The following is a 15,168-nucleotide window of genomic DNA, read 5'->3' as shown; positions in this document are numbered from 1 at the left end:
ACGAATGTATTGCTGAGCTGCTGGGCCTATGCAAGTTGACGGAATGTGAGGCTAATTCGACCGTGTTTGACTTTCGGTTCTTTTGGGATCTCGTGCTGCGAGGTGAGTGGGGCACCGGGCGTGCGGCTTGCACCTCACCTTCCAAAAGTCCTGGGTCATGCCTGTCGTCAGCGTGCATGCCCCCACAACCACACCAACCTTGCATGACGAGCAGACTGCCGTTGGCGAGGCTGCCAATGTCAGCCGGAGCCCTCGTGTAGCACTCACGACCAGCGCTTCGTCTGACGCACGGCCAGCTCGGCGCTGCGCTCCGGCGAAACAACAATGCCGCTCGCCTTGGGTGGCAAGCGAGGCGTCATGACAAACGTCCGCTCGGCGCCGACGCTCAAGCTGGCAACAATGACATTGTCGCGCGTATCCGAGTGCCGTCTGGAGAGGGTTGGACGCCAGAGAGGCGGACGCCACAGTCAGCGCAGAACAAGGCCGCGGACAAGACACATACCCAATGTACACGCCGCCGTCGTCATAGCGGTTGAGCATGACGTGGTTGAACTGCACGCCGAGGGCGTCCTCTACGCGGCTGGCCATGGCGCGCAGGGCGGGGGGAAGGGGGTAGTGCACGTCAATCTCGGCTCCAGAGTACTTGAAGCTCGTGCCTGGGGTCGTTGCGTACACGGCCACTGCGCGAGACTGGGTGATTGTCTTGCCGTAGACGGTGAGCGTGGGATTGTCTGTGTGTGCGTGAGTTGCTTGAGCTGGGGTGCCGACGAAAGGGAGAGGGGCGAGGGAACGTACACCCTGCACGCGTTAGTGTCAGCGAGTCGGTGAGCAAAAACCTACAGGTCTCGAGCGCGATCAGTTGGTCGTACCACTGATCTGCTTCCTCCTGGGGTATGAACTTGGTTTTGTCAGTCGAGGGCGCTCTGTCGAGCAGCAAGCAAGCAAGCAGCGACTCACCGATGGGTTGTAGTAGACGTCTGCGCCAAATCCCATCTCTTTGATGCGCCATTGTTCAAAACCGTCACGTGTCAAAGTCTTGGCTGGTGCGGGCGGAGGAGGGGGAGGGGGCGCGCGAGGTGGAGGCGTCACCGCGGGCCCCGGTGCGACGGCCTTGCGCTTTGAGCGGCGCGGTGGGAGTGGTGGAGCAGAGTCAGCTGGGGAAGAGGTCGGGATCGAGTCCCGTCTGCGTTTGGGGCCCATGTGTGTGAGGGGCCAAGGGGGAGCTTTGCGAGATGATGAAGACTGCAAGAAAGAGCAGGGTTTCGTTTTCGGTCGAGGACGCGGACATTACAACAACGGCAGACTTGGACGCGGCCAAAGTGTCGTCATTCCACGAGGCAGGGACGCAGACGGACACTTGACGGGACCAAACCGTGTATGGCAGAGAGCCTCGAGGCATGGACATGATGCAACGAGATGCAATGTTCAAACGATGGATGCAGAGGATAGGCTATGATCTAGTGCCACGGCCAGGTTGGCTGTTAACAGTGGGGAGGGGGAGCGACACACAGCTTAGGCCGCGGTCTCAGCCTCCTCCTCCGAGGTGGGAAGCGCGACGAGGCCCTTCCTGGCGAGCTCGTTGCAGCGGTTGTAGCACCACTGCCAGACGAGGAACTCCATGTAGACGAACGCAACGACGCCGATCCAGAAGATGACGTCGAAGACGATGCTGAAGGCGACATAGACGAAGCGGTGGCCGGCAATGGCGTAATAGATGATGATAGCGAGGCCAAAGACGTCGAAGATGGCAATCTGGATCCACGTCCACTTGTACAGGCCGTGGGCGCGGCCCTCGGCGTAGTGCTCGGCGAGGTAGCTGGCGCAGAGGAGGCCCTTGGTGGTGGCGACGAAGAGGAGCGAGAGGGTCGCGACGAGGTAGATGGGGCGGAGCGAGTACTGGAAGGCGGTGACGGACGCGGTGAGCACAAAGATGGTAGCGAGCTTGTAGAAGGTCTCGATGGGGCGGAGGTAGAAGCCGTACGAGAGCTCAAAGAGGTAGAGGGTGGTGATGAGGAGGGCAGCGAAGCGGACGCGCTGGACGGCGACGAGCGTCTCGTCACCAAACACTGCAGGAATGGCGGCAAACTCGAGGACAAAGGCAATGGCGCCAATGATGAGGGTGAGGATGGCAAGGACGACACGGTGCTTCTTCTTCTCCTCGCGGAGGCTCAGGTCGTCAACCTCCTGAATGTCGGCGAGAGAGGGGTCGGCCGACGTGATGGCAGCCTCGATGAGCTTTGCGGCAATGATGATGGCGACGAAGAGGTAGACGCCGTTGGCGGCGAACATGGTCGAGTCCCACGAGGCCTGGTTCTCGCGCTCCATGAGGATCTCGATGCCCGAGTTGAGGTGCGAGCTGCCCGTCATCTTGAGGTGGCCGATGTAGGGCTTGTTGTCCTTGTTGGGCGTGAGGGGGCCGATGAAGCCGTGCTCAAAGTGGTTGTTGGTGACGACGTCATTGTAGTCGCGCTTGATGCACATGTCGCCGCCCGAAGGTCCGACGTGGTCGCAGTGGATCTCGGGGCGGGCCTCGAGCATGCCGACGTGGAGGAAGCGGCAGGCCATGTTGTCGCCGCCGAGGTGCCACATGTCGCCAATCTCCTTGGTGTCGAGGAGGTGGCTCATGCAGTGGTCAAACGAGTCGTACTGCTGGTTGTCGCCGTAGCAGTACTTCTGGGCACCGGTACACGTCTGGTTGGCATAGTACTGAGCAAACACCTGCGAGTCGTTGTCCCACTTCTTGAGCCCGATCCACTCGGCCATGGCCGGCACCTGGAGCGGGAGGATGACCTCGGACGCCCAGGGCCAGCGGCGGAAGGTGGTCGTGTACTCTGTGATCTCGTCCTGGTCGTTGACGGTGAAGAAGGTGACGAGCTCGAGGGGGAACGTGCGGTTGATGTAAGGGTACTCAAAGTCGAAGATGACGGACGCGGCGACATTGTCGTTCTCGACGAGGAGCGCGTTGACGGTAAAGTTCTTGGGGATACCGAGGAACGACGGGCCCGTCGTGTCGAGGTGACCGAACAGGCCGAACAGGTACTCGGTGTTGAGCTCGCGGCCGTCAAAGTTTGTCGTGGCATCGATAGTGCCGTGGACGTTCTCGCTGAGGAGGGTCGAGTTGATCGAGTCGGCCTGCTTCTTGCTGTTGGGCCAGAGGAACTGCTTTGAGAAGTTGTCGATGATGCGGAGGTTGTCGAACTCTGAGCGTGAGCGGGCGGCCACGGCGCCGAGCGCGCCGAGGGCGACGAGGACCGATGAGAGCCTCATGATGGTGGTGGTTAGTGGGTGAGCGGGGGGATGGATGGGGGATGGTCAGTGCTCCCACGAGGCATTATATCTGATTCGCGGCTATTGTTGCGTCGTCGTCGCGGCACGCGTCCATGGCCGGGAAGCAGAGCTTGTCCTCATCCCCCCCAAGTGGAGGAGGGGGCTGGGCTCAGCCGGGGCGAGCAGAGGAAGCCTCGGAATGGGCCTTGGCACAGCCGCGGTCGCGGCAGTCGCAGCGTTTCAGAGTCCTGGGCAGGCGGGGGGTAGTCGCGCGTACCCGCAAACAGCGGCGACCATGACGAGGGGATGCGCGGGGCAGGACGAGCAGAGTCATGAGCCAGACTGTAGACATTACGCGAAGGGTACGACGTCGACCAGGAAAGCGTAAAAGGTACCAGGAGGCCGGCAGCGCGCCGCTCCCCCTGACCCGACGAGCGACCGAAACGCAGGCGGCCGGCCCAACCGGGCGGAGGGGGGGTGCACCCCGCGATAGTCGGCGCGGTGGGCAACGTTCATTCCCATGCTACCCCGGGCGGCTGTTGCTCGCCTGCGTGCTTCACCTGCCGCGGCCCCTCGCACGTTTGAGGGATGCGCGCAGCCGCGAGGGGCCGTGCTGCTGCTGCGCTGCACATCTGCTACGCGCGCGATCTGCACCGCACCCCGCGCTGGACGCACGCTAGATCGCCGCCGTGTGTGCTAGTGTAGACGATGCGGACGATGCGGGGCAGTATTACCTTCCGTGGCGTCGCTATTAACGAACTCGCCAGCCCACGCCCCCCACGCCCGTCTCCATTGCATAAGCATATCCATCCATAACAAGGAAAGTGCCCGTTAGCAAATCCTAATTCAAGTAGCTGTGCGTGCTCCATGTGCTCTGGCTCGTGGCTCTCCCCCCCCCCCCCCCTCCCCTCCCCGCCCGCCGTCTAGACAACCAGGGAAAACCTTATATCGGCCGGCAGCCGCGCCCAGCGTTTCATGTCTCCGTATCCGCCGGGCCCGGGCGTCGTCAACCGCCGCGTCAGTGGGTATGCCTGCGGCGTCTAGTAGGCCCTCCGTTCTCGCCGGCACCGTGTCGCCCGGAGGTACGCGGCGGCGAGCGTCGAGAGAGAGCAGCGACGAGCGTCGAACAGCGACGGGCATCGAGGCCAATCTCTGGTGTCGTCGATCTGCTCACTGGGCACATGTAGCCGGGTGCTGGGCAGCTGAGCAGCCGGGTTCCTGGTGGATCGATGGCGACGCCGTTCAGACGTATTGCCCCGGAGCAAGATCCTGTGTGGATGGGCCCCTGCGGACTCGGAGCACCAACGTGTGTGCGAGTGTGGGCTGCATGTGCTAGCGATTGCATGCACAGCCGCGCTGCACTGCCAACGGCGACGGGGAATGCAGTGTGCATTAGGTTGGTTCCCATCTGGCTTCATTCTCACCGCCTGCAGCGCTTACGACGCGACGGTGCTCGCCCTTCGCCAGGCTCAACTCCCCACGACTCCACTTCATTCACCACCCACACGCCCGAGGCATGCACACGACACACCCACTTTAACAAGCTTGCCCAGTCTCACCATCACTCGCTCCCACACAACATCGCCGCTAGGCAGTTCCAGCGGAGGGCAGCCGCAGGATCACCGCCAAACGCCCGCCCGCCGCCAAAACAAAAGAATTAAAGTCTACTGCAGGGGTCGAACCTACGACCGTTGGTTTTAGGCATGGACGGGACAGGTCCCTAACCGAAGGCCAACGCTCTGCCACTGAGCTAAGCAGACGAAAACACCGGCTGTTCGGGCCGGCTGTCCGTGCGCCCGGACGATCCTTTTAAGCTTACGGGGTGTGTGTGGGGGTGTGTGGCAGTGATGCGACCACTTTGATGCGAGTCGTGCTGGTCATGGCGAGGGTCTGAGGCGGGATGTGGATGCATAGGGTGGTGGGCCGTCTTGAGACAGAGACCTCCCTCGCACCATGCCGACCGGCAACCCCAGGCTTCCTCCGCGCCCACTGACGACATTGACGACTGCCAACAGGGCGCGTCGGGTCGATCTTCTGATCTGTGTCTCGCACATCTCGCACACACACGGGCGTGCCATTTTGATGAACTGCGGCGAGCCGCTGGCGGGTCGGAGGAGTCCCGCTGTGTGTCGTGCACCCGGGGCCAAGCTACGAGGCAGGCCAGCCGCGCCGCCCCATGCCTCGGCATCCCGGCCAGCACGTCACCACCGTCCTGTATCGCGCGAAGCCTTGCGCCCCCCCCTCCCCCCCCCGTGCCGAGCGATGCCGAGCCGCGCCCTGCGACAGCGATCTCTCGCTGCAGATCCAACCCAAGGCTGTCGCTACTCGCTATCGCGAACTCGGGGTGAAACGAGCGCCTGGCGCATGTTTCGGCGTGCTGCAGGCCACGGCGCTGGAATCCCGTCCTGGGCGCGGGGTCGGCTTGGCGCTGCGTGCATACATTCTCGGGCGGTGGTGGCGGCGGGGGGTGCCTTCAAAACAAACTCTGAGGAGGGGGCTCCCCCAGTTCCCTTCAATGGTGGCCTGCTGAGCTGTTTGCCGTGGCGACTCGCACTATTTCTTGACACTACTACCCCGTACCGAACACACGACCTCAAACGACGGGCTTCGACCTCCATCTCCCCCGCAACCCCGCCATGCCCAGCTCGATGGGCGCGCCAGACCCCCAGCACGACCCCACCACCGCGGACCGGCACGAGCGCGAGCGGTAAGTCCGCCCGCCACACCGCTGACGCCAGCCTCGACACGCTGCACGCCGCGCACACGCTGCTGCTCAGCCCGACCGAGGAGCAGCTGGTCGGCGCGCACCTCGGCGCCGTGCACGCCTCGGGGCGGCGCAGCGCCGTGCTCGATGTCGGCACCGTGCGTGGCCCCCCTCCAAGCGCCAGCTGACACCCAGGGGACCGGTACATGGGCGTTCTCCACGGCGCGGCGGCACCCGTTCGCCGACGTCCTCGGCGTCGAGTGCGTCCTGCTCTGTCCCGAGCTGACCCTAGCATCAACTGGGCCGCGTACGGCCGCCAGGACGCGCCGCACGGCAACGTCGAGTTCCACACTGTCGGTGGGTTGCTGGCCCTCCCGCGCTGACACCAGACGTCACCAAGCCGCTGCCGTGGGCCGGCGGCACGTTCGGTACGCCACCCCGCGGCCCAAGCACTCACGCAGACCTGATACACGTCAAGGCCATGCTCATGGACATCCCGCACTACGCGCAGCTGGTTGAGCGGCTCGCCGTCGTGCTCAGGCCGGGCGGGCTCATGATCCTCGTCGAGAGCTCGATGTCGTTCGTGCGTTAAGTACGTCGGGGTATGGCTGACGCAGGAATGCATCGACGGCACGCCCTCGGCCGTCGTGACCAGCTGGTGCGCGTCGCTGCGCGACGCCCTCGCCACGAAGAGCTGTGCGTTGGGCTGGGGACGCCGCTGACAGGCCTAGCGGATATCGACCTGCCCCGCAGCCTGGACCGCACGCTCGCCGCCACCGGCGTGTTGTAAGCCCCACCCCGCGCCGGGCTGAAGCAAAAGCACGTCCCAGTTCTACTTCCAGGAGGTCGGGTGCCCCGTCGGCGCGTACATGCCCAGTGGTGCGTCGCCGCGTGTGTGTGCCACTGACCCCCAGAGCCGCCGCACGAGCACACGCCCAGAGTTGCCGCCCGGGCAGACCTGAGGCCAGCTGACACGCCACGCAGCCTCCCAGGCCCTCCTCCGCGCCGGAAGGCTACACGCGTCCGTCATCGGGCCGACGCTGTGCCGCCTCATATCCAGCCGCCTCGAGTCGGGCCCGCGCCGGAGATCGCTCGAGCGCCTGAGCGACGCCTGCGCGCGCGATGTAGGCCGACGCGCGTGCCACGGCTGACGGCAGCTCCAATCCCCGTCGTCGCGCTACATGCAGCGCCTGTTCGCAGTCTACGCCTTCAAGCGGCCCAGCAGCGACCGCACCGGCCCAAGACATCGGCATTCGTTCTAGCGCCCCGCGCGCCCCCGCCCCGTTCCCCGAGTTGCTGGCAGCTCGGCCCTTACCCCCGCCACACACACGCGGCATGTTGTGCACCCATCGCTCCGCATCGTTCCGGGATCTCTTGGCCGTCGCGTCGTCGAACACTGTTACTGTAGCCCACCAACCCAGCATGCAGCCACACACGACGCCCTGCAAGAGCAGTGATGCATCTCTTGCTCCTCATCGATGGCGGCTGATCAGGCCCTCGCGGTCCGCCTCGGGGCTCCAGTACACTGTCGCCCGGCCGGGGTGCGGCGCGCGGCTGCTGGGCACGTCGACGACGAGCGATAGCAGCGTAAAGTGTCCGGCGGCATTCTTGACGTAGTCGGCGCGGACCTCGCCAATCTTGTACGTTCCGGGAGGCTCCGACTTGGTCACGCTGCGGACTGCCGACGCGGCACCCCGCAAGCTGAGCGACGACGCCCAGCGGCCCAGCATACCCGGGCTCGCCTCCTTGCTCTCCGCGGCCGCAGCTACAGGCTGCACGATATCCGTGGCCGGCTCGACCGGCTCGCTCGCAACGCCGAGGAGGTATCCGGCCTGCCGTGTCCAGCCCTCGGCCTTGCCCCACCACTTCTTGGCCCACGACAGCGGCTCGGGCTCGTCCCGCCCCCGCCCGTGCACCCAGAACGTGATGAGCAGGTGATCGCGCCCCGAGATCGGGTGGCGCACCGCGCGGTGCACGACCGGTGCGGACCCACGGGTCGGCGCCGACGAGTGCGGCGAGTGCGTGTACGAGAGCGGTGGGAGGAGGTATCCGTTGAGCTGTACCGTCAGCGGGAGCTACATCGCCGTCATCGCTCAGCTCCACACCCACCGCATCAGAATCCCGGATCATGTCAATGCACTGCGAGTAGAGCACACTCGGCGAGTTCTTGGCAAACAGCTCGGTCGTGAGCGCGATCGTCAGGATGACAAACAGGCCTCCGCCGACCAGAATGATCGCGAGGTTTCCGCTCTGCCTGAACGCGCGTCCGACTGCCGTCAGTTAGCCCAACTCTCCCAGCAACGCACTCTTGCCGCGGATCCCGAGGTCCGACCACGCCTTCCACGGCTTGCGGCGCCCGCTAGCGCCGACGCCGAGCGGGAACGGGCCGGCATGGTCGCGCTGCGCGTCGGACGCGGTCGCACGCCGGCGCGCCTCGGCCTCGAGACGCTCCAGCAGCTCGGACGTGCTCTCGGCCGGCCGGCCCCGCGCGCCCGCGCCCGGCTGGTACTTTGGATCGTCGGTGTGCGAGGCGAGGTGGCGCGTGAGGCGCAGCGCCGGCGCCGCGGCTGTGGGCCTCGAGAGCGCGTGCAGAGAGCGCACGGAGAGCGGGAGTACGAACGCGCGCGATGCGGAAGCGCTGCCCACGCACGTGGCCGCGAGGGGGAGGACGAGTCGCGGCGGCATGGAGAGGTGGGTGAGTGTGAAGAGCAGAGGTGGCTCTGTCGCCCGCGCCAAAAGACGAGGATGCCGGACGTCATGAACCGGCGCGGTGATGTTCGCGGAAGCAATCTCACGTGGCTGCACGCGAGCTGGCTCGCACCAGCCACCCCAGGCCGCCGCCTATATTTTCTCGAAGCCCGCGCTCGCTCGTCCTCCGCATCACTCTCGACCGACCCACAGCTTTGCGCTCAAGTCACGGCGGCAGGCGCCCATCCTGCCCCCACCCCGTCGAGGGTGTAGAGTTTCGTCCTTGTTTGAGGGTCGCCGGCGGGGTTCCTACCCCGGCTTCCCATAGTTTGGACACAAATGCGGAGTGCGACGAGGACATCTTTGTGAGCTGCCTCGCGCCGACACGGGCACTGTGACCATCACGCGCCGGCTACACGGCATCGCCCACTCCATGAATCACATCTATTCTGCTTCTCACAACCCTGACCACGAATCACTGATATCGACGTCCACCCCCGCACCCCGCCTAGTGGATGAACCTAAAGTCGAGCCGCTTGTTCCCCTCGTCCTTGGTCGTCTCGAGGTAGTGCTGCTTCTCCTCGTGGGTCCACGCGTTCCAGATCTTGTCGCGCTGCTTGTTGCGCCAGATGTACCAGCCCTTGGTGAGCCAGAAGAGGAGGAGGTTGAGGACGACGAGGCCGAGGAGCACGCGGTTGCCCTTGTGGTAGAACGGCGCGTCCTTTGGCTGATAGATGTTGGACGAGATGAGCGACGACGCCTGCACAAACATGTTGTACAGCGACGACGCGACGGTACGTGTGCGCACCGAGCCCGAGTTCATCGAGTTGAGCGAGACGAGAATGGGGTGGGGGTACTGGGGCGGGGTTAGTGTGGCTCGCAAGCTAGGCCTCGACGCAACTCACAGGATAGCTCATCACCAGCGTGAGCACGGCCCACCGGCCCCACTTGCTCACCCCCTCCGGGAGGTAGATGGTGATGAGGAGGAAGACGAAGAGGTACGACGGGCAGAGGGACGACACGAGGATGCGCTCGTTGACGCGACGGGCGAGGTACGCGAGCGCGAGGTTGCCCGCGATGGTGAGCACCTGCATCGGGATGGTGAGCATGTTTGTTTCGAATGCTACGAGACTGGGTCAGCGCCTTCGACTTGGTGTTGCTCCTGGACCCACTCGTGTAACCGAGGCTGCGGAGCGAGAGTGTAAAGTACGCGCCGATCGTGTGCGGGGCAAGGAAGGTGGTCAGGCCGAGGATGTACAGTGGCCAGAGGTCGTAGTCGGTGAACGACTTCCACAGCTCCTTGAGACCGAGTCCCTCGCGGTTGTGCACTGTGGTGTGAGCGCTACGCAGCTGGATACCGGGCGAGACATACTCGACGACTTTGTGGGGTCATCACGGAGCACCTTGTTGACGATGATCTTCTCCTCGCGCTCGGTGAACCACCCGGCGTGGGGCTTGCCGGTGATCTTGGCCCGGATCTTGCCCCACATGTTGCGATCGGTCTGTGTTGGCCCAGGCGGGAGGTAGAAGAAGGCGAAGACGCCGATAAGGAAGGTCATTGTGCCCTCGATGGCGAAGAGCTGGGGCGGTTAGTAGCCACCACACCCGCACGGGCACCGCACGCACCCATCTCCATCCGGCCATGTGCGTGATGTGACGCAGCTGGAGGAGGCCGGCCGCGAGGAACGCCGCGATGATCTGCGTCACCGTGAGCGAGACCCAGAAGTAGGCCAGGCGGATGGTGAGCTCGGCCGAGGTGTAGTAGTACGACTGGGCGTCAGCGGGGCCGGTGCACGCCACGCACGAGGTACAGGATCGTGTCGGCGATGAAGCCGCCCTCGATGAGGCCGATAAGCGCGCGCGTGACGTAGAAGGACGGGAGGGACGACAGGCCGACCTGGGCGATGGCGACGGCCGACCAGCCCATCATCTGGATCGGGATCCAGACGTCGGATCCGAGCTTCTTGGAGACTGGCGTCAGCTTGCCCCAGAGCCCAACTTACTCATCTGCGACGGCAGCTCGGCGAACAGGAACGACGTGTAGAAGATTGTCTGGCCAATGTTGTCTGGCGCCGTCAGTGGCGGCCCCGCGGAATGTGGCACACTCACAATGGTACGTCGTCAAGTTGAGGTCCTTGAGCATGCCGTCCTTCCTGTCAGCGGCGCCACACCCCACGACCCACGCTCAGCGCATTGTTGATGTTGCCGCGGTCGAGCTGGAGCGCCGCGAAGCAGATGCACGCGACAAAGGTGACGCGGAGGTCGAGCCTCCGCACGAGCTTCTTCTCCTCGGCCGGGCTCCACTTGAACCGCGGGTCCCAGCGGTGCTTGTTCTCGTACGCGTCCGGCGGCGTGTACCACTTCTCGAGGATGACGCTCTCCTCCTCGGACGGGTTGCCGAGGTGGTCCTTGATGTCGAGCCCGTGCTCGTTCGTGTCCTGCGTGCCGTAGTGCACGTCGTCGGGCCGGTCGTCGGTCACGATGCGGTTCTTGGTGTCTCCGGGGCTACCCTCGACCGACTTCTCGTCGTCCTTGAGCGACTCGCGGTCGCTCTCGGCCCGCGGTGCGGCAGTGTACCCCTTTGTGTCTACGAGCACTGGCGCTGACATTGTGGCGTGTGTGGGCGACACGTCCACCCGCGACACCTCTTTATGCCGCCCCGCACTCCTCGGCGTCGCCCGAAGATCCACTGCACACGCTGCACGACATAGCGTGCGCGGTCATCAGCCAACACCACCTTGACATCACTAGACCGTCTCGAGACCACCACATCTCCCCCGCATGTCGTGTTCGCAGCGCGCGAGCACGCCTCGTGGTGCCAGCTACAGACAGCCACGGCGGGGCCATCACTTGCGGTCACGACGTTCGGCGCGCGATTCCAGATATTCTCCCAGCGCTCATGATGCGATAGCGCAGGCGTTATTCCAGATATTTCAGCCAAGACATGGTGCCAAGAGATGAGTTGGGGTGGAGCGGCGAGCTGCGGGGTGTAGCCGTCGTGGGCGTAGTGGTTCGGGTCAGCGTGGCCGGCGTAGGCCGTCACCGCGTCACCAGTCGCAGCTCGGTGCCTCCTCCCCCGCGGCTATCCCCTCCCCTCAGAGCCCCCAGGCCCATCCATGCTTGGCAGCCGCGTTTCGCCGGCCTGAGACACAGCACGCGCTGCGCCGACCGACCCGACCGACAGTGATGGCGCGATCGCATTGTCAATCGCGGCGCGACGACTGGTGGACGGCGCCAAGGAGGACGGAGTGGAGGCGGGCCCGCTGATGTAGATAAGGCCGCGGCTGTGCGTGTGCGTGTATGCGAATCCCGGCTCCGCGCACATGCTATCTGCCAAGAGTGACACCGACTGATATCGCCATGGGCGCCACATTGGTGCCATCATCACGCCATTGGCAAGGCTTGGCGCCGTCACTGCCACGCGAGGGGGCGTGCTTGATCGGTCCGTCGCGTCGATCCGAGGTTCGCGTGCCGGTGCATGCCGGTGCGTCCTGCACTGAGCTGGGAGCGAGCTCCAAGTCGGCGTAGGCGAGCTTGCCGTAGGCAGTCACGGCCGGCGGCGACGTCGGCGAGGAGACGGCTCGCTGGTTGGCGGAGCGCGGCGCACTGCCGCCGTGTGTGCCCTCCTTCCGCTCGCCGGACCATGGACTGGCACTGAGGCGCATGCACACGGCGCGCAGCCGCCACCCACCGGACTGATAGCGGCGGTGCTTCCGTAAGACCTATGTCGGAGACCCCCGACGCCGTCAAGAGTGGCACCGCCGTCCTTGCCACAGTGGCGCTCCCCCTCCTCGCCACTCTCGCCTGCCCAGCCGACCCCAAGCACACAAGTACATGCACCTCCCCCTCACTTCTTCTCGACTACCGTGCCGTTGGCGTCGAGCACCCCTAGCTCCTCGTCGAGGAAGCGCATGCTGGCGATACCGCCCGGGGTCTTCGCCCACCACTCTTTCGCCGCGTCCTGCGCCACCCTCCACTGCGGCATGAGGTGCAGGCCGTTCCCGCCGCCTCCTCTCGCCCTTGCCTCGCGCGCCACGCCGACAGCGTGCCGGATCGCCGGGGCGAACGGCAGCTCCTTGAGCCAGTTGACGTGGTGAATCTGGAGTACCGGCCCGTCGGCCATGTCCTCGAGCCAGTACGCATTCAGCCAGTGCTTGGGCATCTCGTAGAAGCCCGCCGCGAGGCCGGGGTCAGAGCGCAGCATCAGGCCCCAGGCCGACTGGTCGGTGTGTGCGCCCCGGGCACGACTCTCGAACAGCCTGATCACTGTGCGCACCGCGCGCACCGTGGTCACATGCACCCGCAGCAGCATGACGCCCGCGTTCATCCCGTTGTGGTCCTGCGCGGCGCAGTACATCGCCCCGCGGTGCGGCGGGACCAGTGCGTGGGCCGGGACAGCGGGGTCCGCGATGACCGTGTCCGCGTCGGACCACCTGCCGTCAGCGCGGGAACGAGGCAGCACTTACAGGATCCACTCGGCGCCGCGGGGCTTGCTCAGCTCGGCCTCGAGGTAGTGGAGGAGCGAATGCGCCTTGTTCATCATGCGCTCGGCCTTGGGCGCGCGGCGGGGGACATATTCCCGCGTGTCCATCTCGTACGCATACCCCAGGGCGGCGGCGTACGCCGCGTGCGTGAGGCGCGACGCCGTCTCCAGCCCTCCCTGCGGGCGGTGGGTGTGCTGCAGGACGAGGAGGCGGGGCGAGGGCGCAGCCTTGGCGGGGAGGAGCAGCCCCGCGAGCTCGTGCGCGGCGCGGACGCCCGCGCGCGCGTGCAGCGCCGGGAGGAGCCACGAGGTCCACGCGAACACGGTGAGGGCGAGGAGCGCGCCGGCGCCGAGCAGGCGCGGGAACAAGCGGCGCGGGGGCGCCCTCTGGTGGAATGGCAGCCCGGGTGGCATTGTGAGGAGGGTGAGTTGTCGACCGGGGGAGCTGGCTGCTTATGTACATGTCTACACGTCGTCGTTTTCTTGGCGCGAGCGACGACGAGGCACTGCCCTTGGCTCCAGGCTTTAGACACAGCGACGCAGAGACATGGCCGCGGCAACCTGGCTCGGCATTCAACGAGCCCTCTGTGGCAGGCGAGGGAGGCGAGTGGGGGCTCTCGCCCTGGGTCCTGGGTCTCGTTCCAGAGAACTGGTGCAGCGCTAGGAGGGAGAGGCAGAGGAGAGGAGTATGTGCATGTACGCGGGCGATGTGCGGGCACGTTGAAACCCATAGCCTTAGCAACGGTGTCCGACGGGAGTGTGCCACTGTGCTGGAGCGGGGGGAACAAGCAGGCAGGCACTGGTTTTCAGTAGTGTTCGGTGCCACCTCCGTCGGTCAATTCTCGAGTGCGGTCGGCTTCTTGGCATGCAGGTCGGTGCTGCGTTGGGCGGTGCTTACACTCTCGGGACAGGACGGGGGGAAAAGGGGGGCGAGGCGAGCCGGGTCGTGCGTGCAGAGAGGGCGGCAGTGCGAGCCGCATGCTCGGGACATTGCGGCTGCCACTGCTTTGTACAGTCGAGGTGCAATCTCAAATTTCTCCTGCCCTGCCTTGTTCATGCCACACACATCGACGCCGTATCTCTACGCGTCCAGCGCTCCATGCACAACTGACGACGAAGAAGGTCGGCTGCCGCGGCTGAACGAACATCGCGCTCTTCTGACCGAGCGAGCGACGTCGCCGGCTATTATTAACTGATGGGCAGGCGTTGATGGTGCCGCCCGCGCTCCGCTCGACATCCGCCAAGGGCTATCGTACATCCTCTCTCCCCTCGACCTTGCCCGACGCACACGACAAACGCCGAGCGCGTCGTATCGAGTGGCCGCGCCGGCCTCTTCCTCGCCGAGGATGCGAGCCGTGCAGTGCGTGCAGCGCATGCGTTCGGACTGCGGACCTCGGTCTCCGACGGCCACGGCCGCGCGGTGATCGTTATGAGCCAAGATGCTCGCCTGCCTGCCTGCTGGCGTCGGACCCGAGTGATCGCTTGTGGGCCCGCCTGAGCCTTTTTGCGCCACCTCGCACCCTGCCCTGTCGCGTGCTGTTGGTCGGCACACCGAGGTGGAGGACTTTGGCCCTGCGGCGCCATGCACGCTTGTGGTGGTCTTGGTTGTGCGGCGAGTTGCTTGGCTCGAGCGAGCCGTCAGTCTGGTCTGACGCAGTGTGTCGTGTGAGTGAGTGAGGGGTGAGGTGAGCCTGCTGCGCGCTGTGGTAGTTGCTGCGCATTGCGCAGGGTGGGGAGGGAGGAGGGGGAGGAACAAGGCCCGGCCGACTGACTGACGACTGGCTCGCTGGGCGGCCGCCACCCTTAGTCTTTTGGCTTGTGCCTTCCCTCTGCCCTTACTGGGATTAGACTGCACAGCACTGTGATCATTTACCCGCGCGGGCTGCTTGGCCAACTATCGTCGTCGTCGTTGTCGTGTGGTGGTGGTGGTGGTGGTCGTCGTCGTCGTCATGCATTGGATGACTCCAGAGTACTGTGCATGTTGTCGTGTTGCTGCTGCGGCAAGCGAGCCGGACGACAGCAGTCC

General features: G+C 65.1%; 6 protein-coding genes and 1 non-coding gene across 7 annotated transcripts; 1 reads left to right on the top strand and 6 right to left on the bottom strand.

The window, feature by feature from the left end:
• Positions 1-26: 26 nt before the first annotated feature.
• On the bottom strand, positions 27-993 carry Q8F55_001363 (uncharacterized protein; the record flags this gene model as incomplete). Its single annotated transcript, XM_069349988.1, has 7 exons — positions 27-95; positions 139-161; positions 199-230; positions 268-429; positions 503-731; positions 841-898; positions 958-993. 7 exons carry the CDS (start codon positions 991-993, stop codon positions 27-29), a joined length of 609 nt encoding a protein of 202 aa, XP_069213532.1.
• Positions 994-1,512: 519 nt separating this feature from the next.
• Q8F55_001362 (uncharacterized protein) lies at positions 1,513-3,267 on the bottom strand (the record flags this gene model as incomplete). The annotated part of the gene is made up of 1 exon (XM_069349987.1): positions 1,513-3,267. The coding sequence occupies one exon, from the start codon at positions 3,265-3,267 to the stop codon at positions 1,513-1,515; it is 1,755 nt and encodes a 584-aa protein (XP_069213531.1).
• A 1,661-nt stretch (positions 3,268-4,928) lies between these two features.
• On the bottom strand, positions 4,929-5,027 carry Q8F55_001361. The gene has a single exon. It is a non-coding gene; the product is annotated as a tRNA-Arg (tRNA).
• Positions 5,028-5,903: 876 nt separating this feature from the next.
• On the top strand, positions 5,904-7,233 carry Q8F55_001360 (uncharacterized protein; the record flags this gene model as incomplete). Its single annotated transcript, XM_069349986.1, has 11 exons — positions 5,904-5,974; positions 6,006-6,129; positions 6,167-6,231; positions 6,264-6,328; positions 6,361-6,399; positions 6,433-6,554; positions 6,589-6,667; positions 6,703-6,757; positions 6,792-6,850; positions 6,956-7,095; positions 7,129-7,233. 11 exons carry the CDS (start codon positions 5,904-5,906, stop codon positions 7,231-7,233), a joined length of 924 nt encoding a protein of 307 aa, XP_069213530.1.
• A 210-nt stretch (positions 7,234-7,443) lies between these two features.
• On the bottom strand, positions 7,444-8,656 carry Q8F55_001359 (uncharacterized protein; the record flags this gene model as incomplete). Its single annotated transcript, XM_069349985.1, has 3 exons — positions 7,444-8,028; positions 8,081-8,241; positions 8,278-8,656. 3 exons carry the CDS (start codon positions 8,654-8,656, stop codon positions 7,444-7,446), a joined length of 1,125 nt encoding a protein of 374 aa, XP_069213529.1.
• A 511-nt stretch (positions 8,657-9,167) lies between these two features.
• On the bottom strand, positions 9,168-11,268 carry Q8F55_001358 (uncharacterized protein; the record flags this gene model as incomplete). The annotated part of the gene is made up of 9 exons (XM_069349984.1): positions 9,168-9,515; positions 9,565-9,782; positions 9,832-9,987; positions 10,032-10,239; positions 10,286-10,429; positions 10,464-10,630; positions 10,663-10,725; positions 10,769-10,808; positions 10,843-11,268. 9 exons carry the CDS (start codon positions 11,266-11,268, stop codon positions 9,168-9,170), a joined length of 1,770 nt encoding a protein of 589 aa, XP_069213528.1.
• Positions 11,269-12,506: 1,238 nt separating this feature from the next.
• OST3_1 (oligosaccharyl transferase subunit ost3/OST6) lies at positions 12,507-13,556 on the bottom strand (the record flags this gene model as incomplete). Its single annotated transcript, XM_069349983.1, has 2 exons — positions 12,507-13,092; positions 13,126-13,556. The coding sequence occupies 2 exons, from the start codon at positions 13,554-13,556 to the stop codon at positions 12,507-12,509; spliced, it is 1,017 nt and encodes a 338-aa protein (XP_069213527.1).
• Between the last annotated feature and the right edge of the window lie 1,612 nt (positions 13,557-15,168).

This window comes from Vanrija albida, assembly GCF_041260175.1.
Source record: "Vanrija albida strain AlHP1 chromosome Unknown contig_1, whole genome shotgun sequence".
NCBI classification, from domain to species: Eukaryota; Fungi; Basidiomycota; class Tremellomycetes; order Trichosporonales; family Trichosporonaceae; genus Vanrija; species Vanrija albida.
This window is presented reverse-complemented; position numbering and strand designations above follow the sequence as displayed.